The sequence below is a fragment of the Pelophylax lessonae genome (assembly GCF_965119305.1).
Source record: "Pelophylax lessonae genome assembly, chromosome: 2".
Classification (NCBI taxonomy): domain Eukaryota; kingdom Metazoa; phylum Chordata; class Amphibia; order Anura; family Ranidae; genus Pelophylax; species Pelophylax lessonae.
Genome location: NC_138769.1, coordinates 629,726,037 through 629,740,862, shown reverse-complemented (window position 1 = coordinate 629,740,862; position 14,826 = coordinate 629,726,037). Strand labels below are relative to the sequence as shown.

The 14,826-nt window shown below is 43.2% G+C and overlaps 1 protein-coding gene across 3 annotated transcripts in view; it reads left to right on the top strand.

Annotated features, from left to right (window-relative positions):
- Nucleotides 1-14,826, top strand: part of LNX2 (ligand of numb-protein X 2) — a 225,137-nt gene that overhangs the window by 128,416 nt on the left and 81,895 nt on the right. For 2 of the 3 annotated variants that reach the window (XM_082248498.1, XM_082248496.1), the window contains exon 2: nt 7,657-8,147. In XM_082248498.1, the coding sequence (XP_082104624.1) occupies nt 7,747-8,147 (401 nt within the window). In that variant the 5' untranslated portion in view covers nt 7,657-7,746. The remainder of the gene's footprint in view (nt 1-7,656; nt 8,148-14,826) is intronic. The other variant, XM_082248497.1, reaches the window with a different exon arrangement.

Genomic DNA, 14,826 nt, shown 5'->3' with positions numbered 1-14,826 from the left:
AAAAGTGACTTGAGTAGAAGTGGAAGTGCTCGATCAAAAAGTGACTTGAGTAGAAGTGGAAATGCTCGATCAAAAAGTGACTTGAGTAGAAGTACTAAAGTATTCAAAATTTTTTGTACTTAAGTATTGCAAGTAGTTTTTTTTTTTTAAATTTGCTACTCAAGTACTGAAAGTAAAAGTACCAGTAGTTTTGAAAAAAAAATTGCTACTCAAGTACTGAAAGTAAAAGTATAAGTACTGTGTTATGTAGTTATTAAAGAAAGAAGTCAAAAGTTTGAACATCATATTGGTTTTTATTATTTCAAATGCAGCTTTTATTTATACATACAGTAGCTTTTATTTTCGTATGCGCTGATAATACACATGTTTTGAGCTTCATGAAACCTGCCATCTACTGTTCTGGCAGTGGTAATTTTTATAATTGTAACGAGTAACTATGCAGCACAAAAAAAACATTGGAGTAGAAGTATTGAAATCATTGAAAAAATGTAGCGAAGTAAAAGTGGAAGTAGGAGAAAAAAATTCTACTCTAGGAAAGTACAGATACCGCCTTTCGGTACTTAAGTACAGTAGTGAAGTAGTTCTACTTAGTTACTATACATCTCTGGTGCTGATCCACACTGCTGTCAGTGTCACTTTGAGAGTTAATTTCATGCCTGCTTATTCTAATTTCTTGCCCTCCTGTCTCCTCTCCTTAAGTCCTGTCCTTTAGCTACTTACTATAAAGAAAAAAAAAATATATATATATATTTTCTGCCCTAATATCTACCTTAAATCACATTACCAATTGCATATTGCACTTGTTTGTAGCCTAAATACTGAAATTTGCACTTAAAACTGTAATTTTGTAACTTTTAGAAACGGCAGTAAAAACATGGCTATGCCAGTAAATTGTGGGTGTCTTGTAAGTAAATTTTAATCAGGTAGGTTGGCAACACTGACCAGTATGTAGCAATGTCGTGCCTTATTTAAACAGGTATGTCTCATGCAGGTACTTTCTGCAGGACTCTACAGTGCTTCACATTAGACAGGATGACAAATAGCTGTGTTATAATTGGACCAGGGCTAAGACTCCCATGTGCATTACACTTCTTGCAGTGTCTTAGTAACTTTATCACATTATATATACATTAGACCAGAGCAAAGGTGATTAGTGAATTAACGCCAAGTGATGGGTATCACAACATTTCCCAAGTGAATGTAAACCTAGGTAATGTCTGCAAGTCAGCTTAACCCTGATTATACTAAATGCTTACTTGCATGCCTCCTGTCAGATAATGTTGAACTGTCAGCTAAATGTTGGTGCTGGTTCAATAATGACCATGTCTAGTATGGGAGCACAGCATAGAGCAGTGCAAGACTTGGCACCATAACCCCTGGATGTAGTGTGACCCAAACCTCACATCAAATCCCGCTGGTGCTGGAATACCTTATCAGAAGGCTTCAGTACAACATACATGGGTGAAACACAGCTCAGCTGGTGACAGTTCAGGATCATGTGACATAACAGCACTGAACTTTTTGTGGTAGATTCATGTAGTTCTACTGTATCTGTTGTTTTATGCAATCCATCATTAAACCTTATTGCTATTAGTTTTAAAATGATGCCAATCGATTTTGTACAAAATCACGATTGCTAAAACGTTGAGTACCTAAGCTAGTTACTTGCCATGTTGTGTTAGAGGAGATCAATGCATTATAATGCAATACTCTCAATTTATTGTTAACAATTTGTTATCAACAATTTGTTAACAAAATGTTTTTTTGTAGCTACTACCTTTTGTACCATCTCCCCCTCCCTTTAGACCATGGGTGTCCAACCTTTTGGCTTCTCTGGGCCACATTGAGTTTAGAGAAATTTTCTCGGGCCGCATATAAAATATATACTATAGTTAAGGTATATAAGTAATAAAATTCCGCCGCGCCCTTCCCGCGCTGCTGCCAACCCCCCCCCCCAGCACTAATTTAACACAGCTAGAGGATGATCCCTTCCGAGGCAGCCTCTGCCTACAGTTAGTTGGAAGCCGCTGTGGCCTTGCCCCTGACCCAACTTTCTTCCTCCTCAGCAATAAATAAATAAAAATTGTCAGGGGACAGTGGGCCACATTGCCTGCGGTTCTGGGCCGCATGCGGCCCCCGGGCCGCAGGTTGGACATGCCTGATTTAGACTGTAAGCTCAATGAGCAGGGCCCTCCTATTCCTTCTGTATTGTAATTGTAGTGTCCCCTTTACATTGTAAAGTCCTGCGTAAACTGTTGGCGCTATATAAATCCTGTATAAACATAATAATTAGTAGCAACTAAACATTATTGTAAAGCTAATCTCTCAGAAATCAGACATGTTGAGCGCATATTTGGTGGTCCTGTCTAAAATTGAGCAGGCATTGGATCAGAGTCTATGCCCTACTACGTAGACTTCTCCTCTCTAATCTCAAGAAAAAACAATATGCATCTCTCCTTTGTAGACCAACCCTTTCCGCTCGGAAACACCAACTGGCTGCACACTTGTTTACGGCCACCAAACTAACCATTGCTAGGGCCTGGAAATCCCCTATCCTTAACTTCGAGGCAGTAAAAAATAACCATATGAATCACATCATGATCAATGAAATCTGACAGCTATTTTGGCACACTCCCATGACAAATTTCTCAGAATTTGCACCCATGGATTGATTACACCCACCCATCCAGATTTGACCATCTCCTCTTGACAATTCAACTTCTTAACCACCAAGACCCCCTGGGATTTTCTCTTCTCTTTTCTCTTCTTTTCTTGATCTTCTCTCTTCATTCCTCTTCCGGTTTGTATTTTCCTTTTCTTCTCCCTGTTTAGGTAGTCTCCAATTGTCTAGTTCCCCCTCCTGGAGCGGCCTTATCATCATCATCTAAATGCTAGTGCTTTTTTTGACCTTGTGTGGCTGTTTAACTGGTTCGCACAAGACTGCCTTTTGTTTAATGTATTTTTTTCGATTCCCTCTGTATGTTCTCAATTCAGTCTTCTTTGGCTGTATTTCTAATGTTCTCTATAGCCAATGTATGCATTTCACGTTGTGCACCTTATTTTGTCTCAATTGGCAAGTTATGTCTGTACAATTTGATAACTGTCAATAAACCTCTGAAAAATCAAATATGTCTTCAGGGACAGGACTACTAAACATAGAATTGTCCCTGAAAATCAAGGACAATTAGGAATTGTCAAGGGGAAGTGTCTAATCACTGGTTGCTTTAACAACTTAAATCTGTTGAATAGCTTCACCTTGGTTAAGAAAAACTCACGCAAAAAATGTTTAACATTTATTTAACCACTTCCCGCCCGTCATATATCAAAATGACAGCCGGAAAGTGGTTGCTGTATCCTGACTGGCCGTCATATGATGTCCAGCAGAATAGACCATTCTGTGCGCCCCCAGGGGGTGCGCAGAGTTGCGATCGGTGGTGCGGTGTGCCACTCTGACTCACAGCATCTCCGATCCCGGTAAAGAACCTAATGACATAGGCTCTTTACCATGTGACCAGCTGTGTCCAATCACAGCTGGTCACATAGTAAATAGGAAGTGCTGTTAATCGGCTTTCTTCAGTTTGTGCCTGACAGGCACGAGTAGAGCCGAGCCGATCGGCGGCTCTCCTGACAGGGGGGGTCTGGGCTGGTATTCAGAGCATTGATTACCAGTGCATACCCTTGGGGGATGCCACTAGAACCACCGGGAGTTTGCCCACCCATGGCCACCAGGGATGCCCACCAATGGCCACCAGGGATGCCCACCCATGGCCACCAGGGATGCCAATCAGGGCTCAGGGACCCTTTCAGTGCCCTCCTCATCAGTGCTGCCCATCATTGCCATCTATAAGTGCAGTCCACCAGTGCCCATATTTGCCATCTATCAGTGCTGCCCACCAGTGCCCATTATTGGCCATCAGTACTGCCCATCAGTGCCGCCTATCAGTGCCCATCAGTGCCGCCTATCAGTGCCCACCAGTGCCGCCTATCAGTATTCATCAGTGCCACCTATCAGTGATCACCAATGCTGCATATCAGTGCTACCTATCAGTGCCACATATCAGTGCTGCTTATCAATGCCGCTTATCAGTGCCCATCAGTGCTGCATATTAGTGCCTCATCATCAGTGCCACCCCATCAGTGCCTCTTTATCAGTGCCTGTCAGTGTGGCCTCATCAGTGCTCATCAGTACAGGAAAAAACGCATCTGTTTACAAAATTTTATAACATAAACAAAAAACTTTTTTTTTTCAAACCTTTTGGTCTTTTTTTATTTGTGTAGCAAAAAAGAAAAAACCTTGCGGTGATCAACTACCACCGAAAGAAAGCTCTACTTGTGAAAAAAATAACAAATTTGGTTTAGGTACAGTGTTGCATGACCGCGCAATCGTCATTCAAAATGAAAATTGGCCTGGGCAGGAAGGGGGTGAAAGTGCCCTTTATTGAAGTGGTTAAAGTGGAAGAAAAGCCTAGGTATACCTATTCTTACAAATGTTCCCTCTCCCTTCCCTACTCCTACCTATCCTGCCTTACCTTATATAAAGGATCTGTGTATTTATCTAGTAGAGGGAGCCCTCTCCCCTGCAGCAGACGTTTACTGATACAGGGGGGCTGGACGGGAGCACATTAAAAATAGGTATGTACACAGATTTGGGCAGTATACATAGGAGAAGGGTAGGAGGGAACATTTAAAGAATTATTATATTTAGGCTTTTCTTCAATTTTAATCCCCCAGGGGACCAAGTGCACATAGCAATGCACATCTGTTGGCAAGGTGTGTTGGGGTGCCATTCAGAATGAATGCATTTAATGTGCATTGCCATATGTAGCAACGCACACGTTACCACAACTCCATAGTGTGAACGGGCTCTTATGGAAAGGCATACTTCGCCCATTCAGTGTTTTACATCATGTAGCTCTTTACAGAGCCAGATGTAACCAGCCTTCCATTGCTGCACAACCCATTATTGTTTATGTAGCAATAGTCAATTATTATTACACGAAAGCTGTTATTATAAAATATGATGACCTCATGACATAGGTGGAATAGAATTGCAGCCATGTATAGATTTTCCAGTAAAGCCAGCAGTAATTTCTTCCTTGGACGGTGCTTAATATCAGTTTGTTATCTTTCTTCAGTAATGGGAGTAATAACAAGCAATTGCCTCCCAAGTGAATTTATATTTCCTTTGAAAATGCAAATAGATCAGTTTTAACGACGAGCTCTACAGATTTTGAATGTATCTACATTTATAACACCATGGTAAATTGGATGCAGCGAGATGTTGAGTAGCACAGAATGTGTGATTAACATGCTGAAATCACTAACACTTGCTTGTCATTTGTAACTTAGTGAATAGTTGTTAAGGAGAAAAAGCAAGACAAACCCTATTAATATTCTGCTTTCTATGTTCAGAAAACTTAGGCTTAGTTCTAACATTCTGATGTGTACAGTGTTTGGTTGTAGATCTTGGCTATAGACATTAGTGGGACCTGTGGACATAGTCAGGATGTCTTTGCCAGTGTTGCATGGCACACCATAGGCCTGTATGAGGGTCACTACTGACTTAAGACATTTGTGGTAATAGAAAGAGGAGGGTAGGAGGTGAAGGGCACAGCCTGATGGTGCTTTGTTATCTTGGGGTAGAACAGTCATCAGGGTAAGCTTTCTAACCTTATTTATAATCCCAGTAAGAACTTTTAGAAGGCCGGTGTCTAACTGCCAGTATACAGTAAGAGGGTATCCAAAGTGTAAACCTGAATGCAGAGATGTATAGTAACTAAGTAGAACTACTTCACTACTGTACTTAAGTACCGAAAGGCGGTATCTGTACTTTCCTAGAGTAGAATTTTTTCCTCCTACTTCCACTTTTACTTCACTACATTTTTTCAATGATTTCAATACTTCTACTCCGATATTTTTTTTTTTTGTGCTGTATAGTTACCCGTTACTATTATAAAAATTACCACTGCCAGAACAGTAGATGGCAGGTTTCATGAAGCTCAAAATATGTGTATTATCAGCGCATACGAAAATAAAAGCTACTGTATGTATAAATAAAAGCTGCATTTGAAATAATAAAAAACAATATGATGTTCAAACTTTTGACTTCTTTCTTTAATAACTACATAACACAGTACTTGTACTTTTACTTTCAGTATTTGAGTAGCAATTTTTTTTTTCAAAACTACTGGTGCTTTTACTTTCAGTACTTGAATAGCAACATTTTTTAAAAAAAATACTTGCAATACTTAAGTACAAAAAATTTTGAATACTTTAGTACTTCTACTCAAGTCACTTTTTGATCGAGCACTTCCACTTCTACTCAAGTCACTTTTTGATCGAGCACTTCCACTTCTACTCAAGTCACTTTTTGATCGAGCACTTGTACTTTTACTCAAGTATGGGTTTCGAGTAATTTATACAACTGCCTGAATGCATTTAGACCCAAATGTGAGTAATGTTGTAACCGAACAGATAACACCATCAAAGGGCAAGCAGTAGTAGGTCACCAGCACACCAATGCTTCATTCAGTAGAGCTTTGTTTTTACCTAAAGAGGAGCTCCAGGCTCCCCCCAAAAAAATTGAGGTCAGCAGCTACAAATACTGTAGCTGCTGACTTTTAATATGAGGAAACTTACCTGTCCAGGGATCCAGAGATGTCCTCACCCAAGCCAATTCTAAAATTGGCATTGGGTGTAGGAGCCGGCATCTTAAGTAAGGGAAACTGACAGTGAAGCCTTGCAGCTTCACAGCCAGCTTCCTACCATGTATGCGCAAGGGGGGGGGGGGGGGGGATTCTGGCTTAGATCACCGTGGCGCATCTGTCAAAAGCTAATACTTTCTCCCCCCCAAAAAAGTGCCAAATGTGGTGGGGGGGGGGGGGGGTGCTATCAAGCAAAACTAGCTCTTTTAGGTAGAATTGCAAGGGTTCGGCACTGCAGGATCCCCTTGATTAAGCCTTCATGTGATTAATGGGATTATCTCTTGATCGGATCAGACATTTCTAGGTCTATGGGCTGCTTAAGAGTATAATTAATTCAATGTAGAGAGGGTTTATTTCATAGAAGGACACTTTTAAGGGACCATAAGTACAGCTGTTTAGCTACATGCCAACCCACCCCAAGTGCAGCATATCTGGATAAATAGTTTTATCTTCTGCCCTGATCCATCTCGAAGTAGGACTTCCCAGCCTTACAATAAAATAAAAAAAAGGCCTGCTGAGTCCTCTTCTCAATGCACATGCACACTGTGGCCCCAATCTTTCCTATGGAAGAACTGCTGTGAATTCATGTCTGAAATTCATGGCTTTTCTGCCATATTAGAGCCAGATGGAAAACTTGATAACATTCTAAACTACAACTTGCACTCAAGTGAACCTGCTCCATTATAGCAAAAGATGAAGTTTACACTATAAAACTAAGATTTCAGTGTAAAGGGATTTTCTAGTTCAACAGTATGAATTTAGACACGCGCATAAAATATATTCAAACGTGACTGCGCACTGTAATTACTGCATGCACTTGCATATCTAAAAATGTCTTTTAGTGTGACCCATTTCACCAAGTTCCCAGCAGTCTGTTCCAGTTCTTCTTTTCTGTGTTCCAACTATAACATGCGCCGCCTTCTGATCTGAAAATCTGTTTTCTTTTTCCTAGGTAGAAAAGTGACCATGATACTTTTTTGTATGTTGTGCTAATGACCAAGAGAGTGACGGATTGTTGAGTTGCATCCCAGCTGGGGTCAGTATGGGGACGGCGACTGAAGAACTGGTGGTGGCAGAGGATGATTCATCATTGAACCCCCTTTGCTTTGAGTGTGGTCAGCAGCACTGGACAAGGGAGAACCACCTGTACAATTACCTGAATGAAGTGGACGATGACCTGGTTTGCCACATTTGCCTTCAACCTTTGCTGCAGCCGTTGGATACACCCTGCGGCCACACTTTCTGCTACAAGTGCCTCAGAAACTTCCTACAGGAGAAGGACTTCTGCCCGCTGGACCGAAAGAGGCTGCACTTTAAACTGTGCAGGAAATCTAGCATCCTTGTGCACAAATTGCTGGACAAGCTGGTCGTCTCCTGTCCTTTTTCCAATGCATGCAAGGACACCATGCAGCGCTGTGATGTAGAGGCTCATCTCAAAAACAGGTGAGACAAAGTAAAAGTGTACTAGCAGTCAGACTTAATAAATAACCGCTGAAGGCACAAATAGGTCAATGCCACCTAAATCGAAGCTTACTTCCTGGCAAGGTGATTCTCATACCGGCGTCATAAATCTTTCAAGGACTACGGTAATGAGATATCTCCTTCAGAATTCCCATATCTGCCAAATTGACAAGGCCATTATAGTGCCCTATTCTAATAATTTTGTTCTCCCCCCGAGTAGATTTTCCATAATGTAGAAAAAAAATAAAATTGAGGAATCCAGGGGAGAAAGTGTGACATCTGTAATGTGATCTTGTGGGATCCAGATGAGAAAGTCATACCAACGATACAGTCATGTGGGAAGAGGTAGGGGACACAAGCTACAGCTGGCATAGGAGTCTTCTAAACCAGTGTTTCTCAACCTTTTTTCAGTCAAGACACCCTTTAAAATTCTGGACAATGACGAAGCACCCCATTCTAAAATTTAAAAAAGGGCATTAATAGTTTTACATATTGCAGCAACATTCAAACACATAGGACACCCAACATTAGAGGTGATTTATTCTTCCAAAGCAAAACACACCTTTGCACATTGGTACTGATTAATATTCCAATGTTTCTCTTCCTCGCCCCGCTAATGTGTCCTCAGTGCAGACAGAGAGGGGCAGGGGAGGGGCAAACAAGGATGCTATGCAGGAGCCTGACGTTCTCCTTAGCAACCGACAATGTAATTGGTTGTTAGGAGGCCAGCGAATAGAAGGTTGTAATGGTGCACAATAAAAACCTGTGGCTTTCTGTAACTAAAAGTTAGGGTTTATTCCAGCCTTTGGTTTGTATACAGTTTTTGGGCAATTTTTAGAAATTTTACAAAGGCACCTTGAAGAAACCTGAAGGTACCCCAGTGTCCCTGGGCACCCTGGTTGAAAAAAGCTGTCCTAGAATATAAATTGTCGGCTTTTCAACTAGATGCAACTGTATTGTTAAAACTTGTGTAAATAGAGAGAAATAGAAAAAATTAAAACAGCAGGTTATTTTTTTGACTAGGCTAAACTGATCTTTCATTGGAAGTAGCACATATACAATTTTATAAGTAAATTTAGAGGTCATGTCTTAAGCAGGCCATAGACGGTAGAAAACCAAAGGTAAATTCTTGTTGATAGACAGATATTTCGGTTTCGTATCATCGGTATGCCCGGTACCCGAACGGCCTGACCGAGCATGTTGGGTTTTTTTTTTTTTTAAACCAAAAAAATTCTATTTTTGTAATCGTATGAAAAACTAAAATAAAAAGGAATTGCCCATGATCTAGGAAAGTATGTCCTTGAAGGAAAAGAATGTTCACTGTCTAGAATGTTCTTTCATACGTAACATTAAACATATATGTATAGCAAACAACCAGAACAAGCTATGTGTCTGCATGAAGAGGGGAATACACAAAATATGCTTGCATTATAGTGAAAATGGGCTCACATCTTATGTAGTAATGCACTTCCAGCACCAGGAAACATCAAGTCTGCTAATGGAAGGGTAGTACATAAGGTGCCATAGTGTCTGTAAGCAGAATGGAATACTGTAAGAAAAAAATAATGTTTTCGTCCATGCACTATGATTTAACCACTTGCTTACCGCCTTATAGCAGTTTTACTGCTAAAGGGCGGCAGCTGCGCTGGAACCGGCAGCACCAGTTATACCGGTCCTGGGCCCGCAGATTGGAAAGCGCAGCCCAGAATACATTGGGGGGGGGGGGGTACGGGGTGTGTGGAAGCATTTGGGTTGCAGTCCAGACACCAGGGCGCACTTTCTTGTCGCCATGGCCACCTGGTGCCTGGGATTTGTCAAGCCCTGACAATCCTGTTGCATCCCTGAACTCCACACGTAACGCACTCCCAGTATTTATTGCCTCTTTAATATCCTCCCACTTTTAGTGCAGTTTGACCACATCCACCATTCAATGTGGTTTGGTGGGGAAGGGGGGCATGGTTGAGTTCCTGCTCTCTGATTAAAAAGCCCTGGATAAATGTATATAGTCTTACAAATACAACCTTTTAGGGCAACCATAATGCTGATTCGGCCCATGATAAAATTAAGTTTGACACCCCTGTCTTACAATATACCAATAGGTGAAGAGAAACTACAATGCTAGAGAAGATGACATTGTCATGTTAAATATAGCCTATCATGTTCTCAACATTTCAATATGTTATAATCAGTGGCGGCCGGTGCGTTGGGGGCGCAGGGGCGCCGCCCCCCCATCCATGCGTCCGACCCCCTAATCTGCATGCGGGGCGCCGGACGCCTGGAGCTCAATGGGTTTTTTTTTTTTTTTAAATCACCTGAATAGAGCCAGAGGCTCTAATAGGCTTCAGCAAAGGGTGGACCCGGGGCGCAGAGCAGTGGGCCCCGAGCCCACCCATTGTGTGACAATAGCAAATGAAAATTCGCTATTGTCACATGGATCCTCCTTCTGGCCAATCAGGAAGCGGGTCTAATACCCGCTCCCTGATTGGCCGCAAGGCAAACCCCATGCCATTGGCCGAGGAGGAGGCGGGAGGACTCTCGGAGACGCCGGGGGACTGAGGAGAAGCTGCCGCTTCTGCTGCAGGTAAGTGCACTGGTCTCGGGGGGGGGGGGCACACTGCATTGAAGGGGGCACGCACGCTGGTCTCTGCATTGAAGGGGGCACGCACGCTGGTCTCTGCATTGAAGGGGGCACGCACGCTGGTCTCTGCATTGAAGGGGGCACGCTGGTCTCTGCATTGAAGGGGGCATGCTGGTCTCTCTGCATTGAAAGGGGGCACACTGGTCACTCTGCATTGAAAGGGGGCACGCTGGTCACTCTGCATTGAAAGGGGGCACGCTGGTCTCTCTGCATTGAAGGGGGCACGCTGGTCACTGTGCATTGAAAGCTGGCATGCTGGTCTTTCTGCATTGAAAGGGGGCACGCTGGTCTCTCTGCATTGAAAGGGGGCATGCTGGTCTCTCTGCATTGAAAGAGGGCACACTGGTCACTCTGCATTGAAAAGGGGCACGCTGGTCACTCTGCATTGAAAGGGGGCACGCTGGTCTCTCTGCATTGAAAGGGGGCACGCTGGTCTCTCTGCATTGAAAGGGGGCACGCTGGTCACTGCGTTGAAAGGGGGCACGCTGGTCACTGCATTGAAAGGGGGCACGCTGGTCACTCTGCATTGAAAGGGGGCACACTATACCTTAATTACCGAAGGCTCCTTTCACACTTTTGTGACCCCAAAGTCACGCAATTTTTTACAGTGTTTTTTGCCGCAAAGCAATGCCTATTACATTTTTCTGTTTGCCGCCACTGGTTATAATAATGTTGATTTACTAAAGGAGTAGAGCATGTTTCATTTGCAAAGTGGATTTTTTCTTAAATGGTGAAATAGTTTGCATTTCTTTAATTTGGCAGTGCCACTATCATGGCATTGGTGTTGATTTACTAAACAAGTACAGGCTGTTCAGTTAACAAAATGAATGTTAGAGAATTAGGGTATGATGTGTTCTAAGTCATGTAAAGTCCAAATTGTATTAATTGTTCCACAGTAGGACATGCATCGATGCAGAACAAACACTTTTAAGAATGTCCATGGCATAAGTAAAAGGAAAATGAAACTTTACATTTCAGACATCAGACTTTTTTTTCCTTTCAGTTATAAATGTTTATTTCGTAAATCAGTCATACAATACAACTTTCAGTATTGAATGCAGATATTGTGCTCATATCGGCAGACAACAAACTTTTTTAAACACTTTAACAGCTCTATGCCTGACACTTATAGATACTTCTATCTTGAATGTTATTCAAGCATAAAAATTCCAGTCCCACACTTTTTTTAAAAGACTCCTCTGTACTTGTCTAAACATATACATTAACATATGATATTTGTCATATGTGTGGTCATTTTAGTTTGTGTTAAAATATTTGATTACTATCCAGATATCGGAAGCAAGCAGGTTCAATGTTAGCTGTGGGCATCTGAAGCCCTCTTCTTTTCATTTCTGGGATTTTGGTGCAGCTGGCTACCCAGCATGCACCTTTCGATCTCGGGCCTGAGCAGTAAGGCAGACTGGTCCCCAACGGATATGCTCCACTTCCTCCCGGCAGATGCAATTCTTCGAAAATGGCGCCTAACTCCTCCCGTTTGCATCATTACCAGTCTGGAAATAACACAAGATTTTGTTACTAGGCGATTCACAAGGACTCCTGGGATACATGACACTGCTATTCCAGGAGCCCTTGCGAATCGCCTAGTGACACAATCCCCTAGGTAACCGCAGCCAGAAGTGCTGCCGACATAAGAAAGAAAAAGGTATTTACTTACAGAAAAAACAAAAAAACTTTCTATTGGTAAAAGCATTCACAATACATTGCAACAATAACAAAATTGGTGGAACTCCACTTTAAAGATTGTTTTACATACATTTGTGAACAGTATGTGCTTTTTGTGGCGTGACCCTTAAAGAGGACTCTAATGGCGCTTTTCCACTGCATGGTATGGCTCGCTTTGGCGCTTTTCCACTGCATGGTACGGCATGGTACATGTTTGAACGTTTCGGAACGGTTTGGTACGGCGGCGCTTTTCCACTACATGGTTCGGCTCGGTATGGCTCTCTTATGGCGCTTTTCCACTGCATGGTACGGCTCTCTTATTTAGTACCACCTCGGTTGGGGTTCCAAGTGTGCCGTGCCTATACCAAATCCCACAATCCTTCGCATGCAGCCTTAATTGTCCTCACTACTAGCCACTGATTGGTCAGAGAATCGTCACCGTCATTGGATTTGCGACACCACCGAACCATACCATGCAGTTGTGTGATCTCTCCTGTTCTTCAGCTCAAAGCAGCGCCTGTGTGTGTGAACTCTCCTTTCTTCCATTACAGCACACACAACACACACATCACACACACCAAACACACACACAACACGCAACACACACAACACACACAACAACACACACAACAACACACACACAACACACACACAACACACACATACACGCACGACAGTGCTAAAGCTTACCCTTGTGCACCGTTGAGCAAGCCTGTCACCCGTCTGTGCTTTGTTGTAGGAGTTCCCATACTCTCTTGGTTTTTTCTTGTTTTTTTCTGCAGTATTTATTTTTGCTCCCATCAGCCTCCTTTGCAATAACGTTTTCGTTGTGCGGTGAAAAGAATCCACATGCCGAGAATCAAGAACGCCATTCCTTCTATAGGCTCCATCGCTCATGTTGTGTCGCGTTAAGATGATGTCATGGTAGTAGAGGCGGCGTAACTACGTTGTAACCGCCCCCACTTACTACTAAAGTGGAAAAGCAAACCAAGCCGAGTAGAGCCTATACAGTGGCGAAAGGTGCCGACTCGTACCACGTAGTGGAAAAGCAAACCGAGCCGAGCAGGGCCAAGCAGTCCTGAGTGGAGCCGAGCCGGTACTCACAGTGGAAAAGCGCCATAACTTATGACAAGGATATTTAGGAACCTCAGCGAGCACTAGATTGAAGCGGACCTTCGCTTAAAAAGGAAATGACCATTCATCCCCATCCTCCCTGTCCTCTAACAAATTTGGTGGGTTTTTTAACATTTTTTCTGGGAATAGGCACCTCTTTGTGACAGTTACCTGCTTTCTGTTCTGTATTTTTCATCTAGACAAGATCTTATCTTGACCTGGTGGACAATTGTTGGCTGAACAGTAGCTGCATCCCCGATCAGACAATTGTAGTGGGAGTTGTTTTTTTTTTTTTGTTCAGCCTGCAGGATGAAGGAAAGAAGAAGTATTAGTATATGGCCAGCATTAGTATGTGCAGTCTCCTAATTGTGGTTTGAATCTGTAGTTTGAGTGGTTTGACCCCAATTTATGGCAGGGATAAAAAGGCTCCTCAGCATGCACTGGATTAGTGTATGCAGTCTCCATATGGTGATACTTCACATTTTAGTCTTCTGAGGACCAGAGGCGGAATTGCCTTGCCACTCTGATGCTTCTGCCACAAACATGCCTAAAGGCTTCCTGGTGAAGAGGAGTAAAAGTCCCTGCCAGTGTTCTACCGAGTGCAGGACAAGGGCAGAATGTAGGCCATCCCCCGACATGGATGGTGTAAGCCATGTCCCAAGCAGAGGCTGGCTCCATGCCCCACCAGAGACTCTCCTCTGGCCAGTGCCAACTTAGCCATCCCGGCTCCCCCCCTGCATCCACAGTTTGCCCCCTGCCGGCCAGTTCGGGAACCCAGAGTGAGTGCAGCAGGCGCTGTCCAGTCCGACCCACCCGGTGAGCAGAGAGTCTATGGAGCCGAGATTCAGTCTAGGATAAGGATTGAGAGATGGCAGGGAAGAGGGAAAGCAGGAGGGGGCCGAGTCGCTGCACCATGGGCCTCAGGGTGGTACTTACCCCCTGGGTCAAAAGTTGCCAGTCAGCCCCTGCTGAGGACCCTAACTTATAGCTGTGATTAGCAGGACACTTAGAAAGCATGGGATTCGTTTATAAAGTCTCCCTACAATGGTATTACGTTTTTGAGTCTTCTGAGTTCCTCAAGTCATAGCAGGGATCAGCAGGAGCCATACCAAGCACTGGATTAGTGTGTGTAGTCTCCCTATAGCAGTACTGCAAATTTGAGTCTTCCAAGGACCTCCAAATCATATCCGAGGTCAGAAGGAGCCATAGCAAGCACTGGATTAGTGT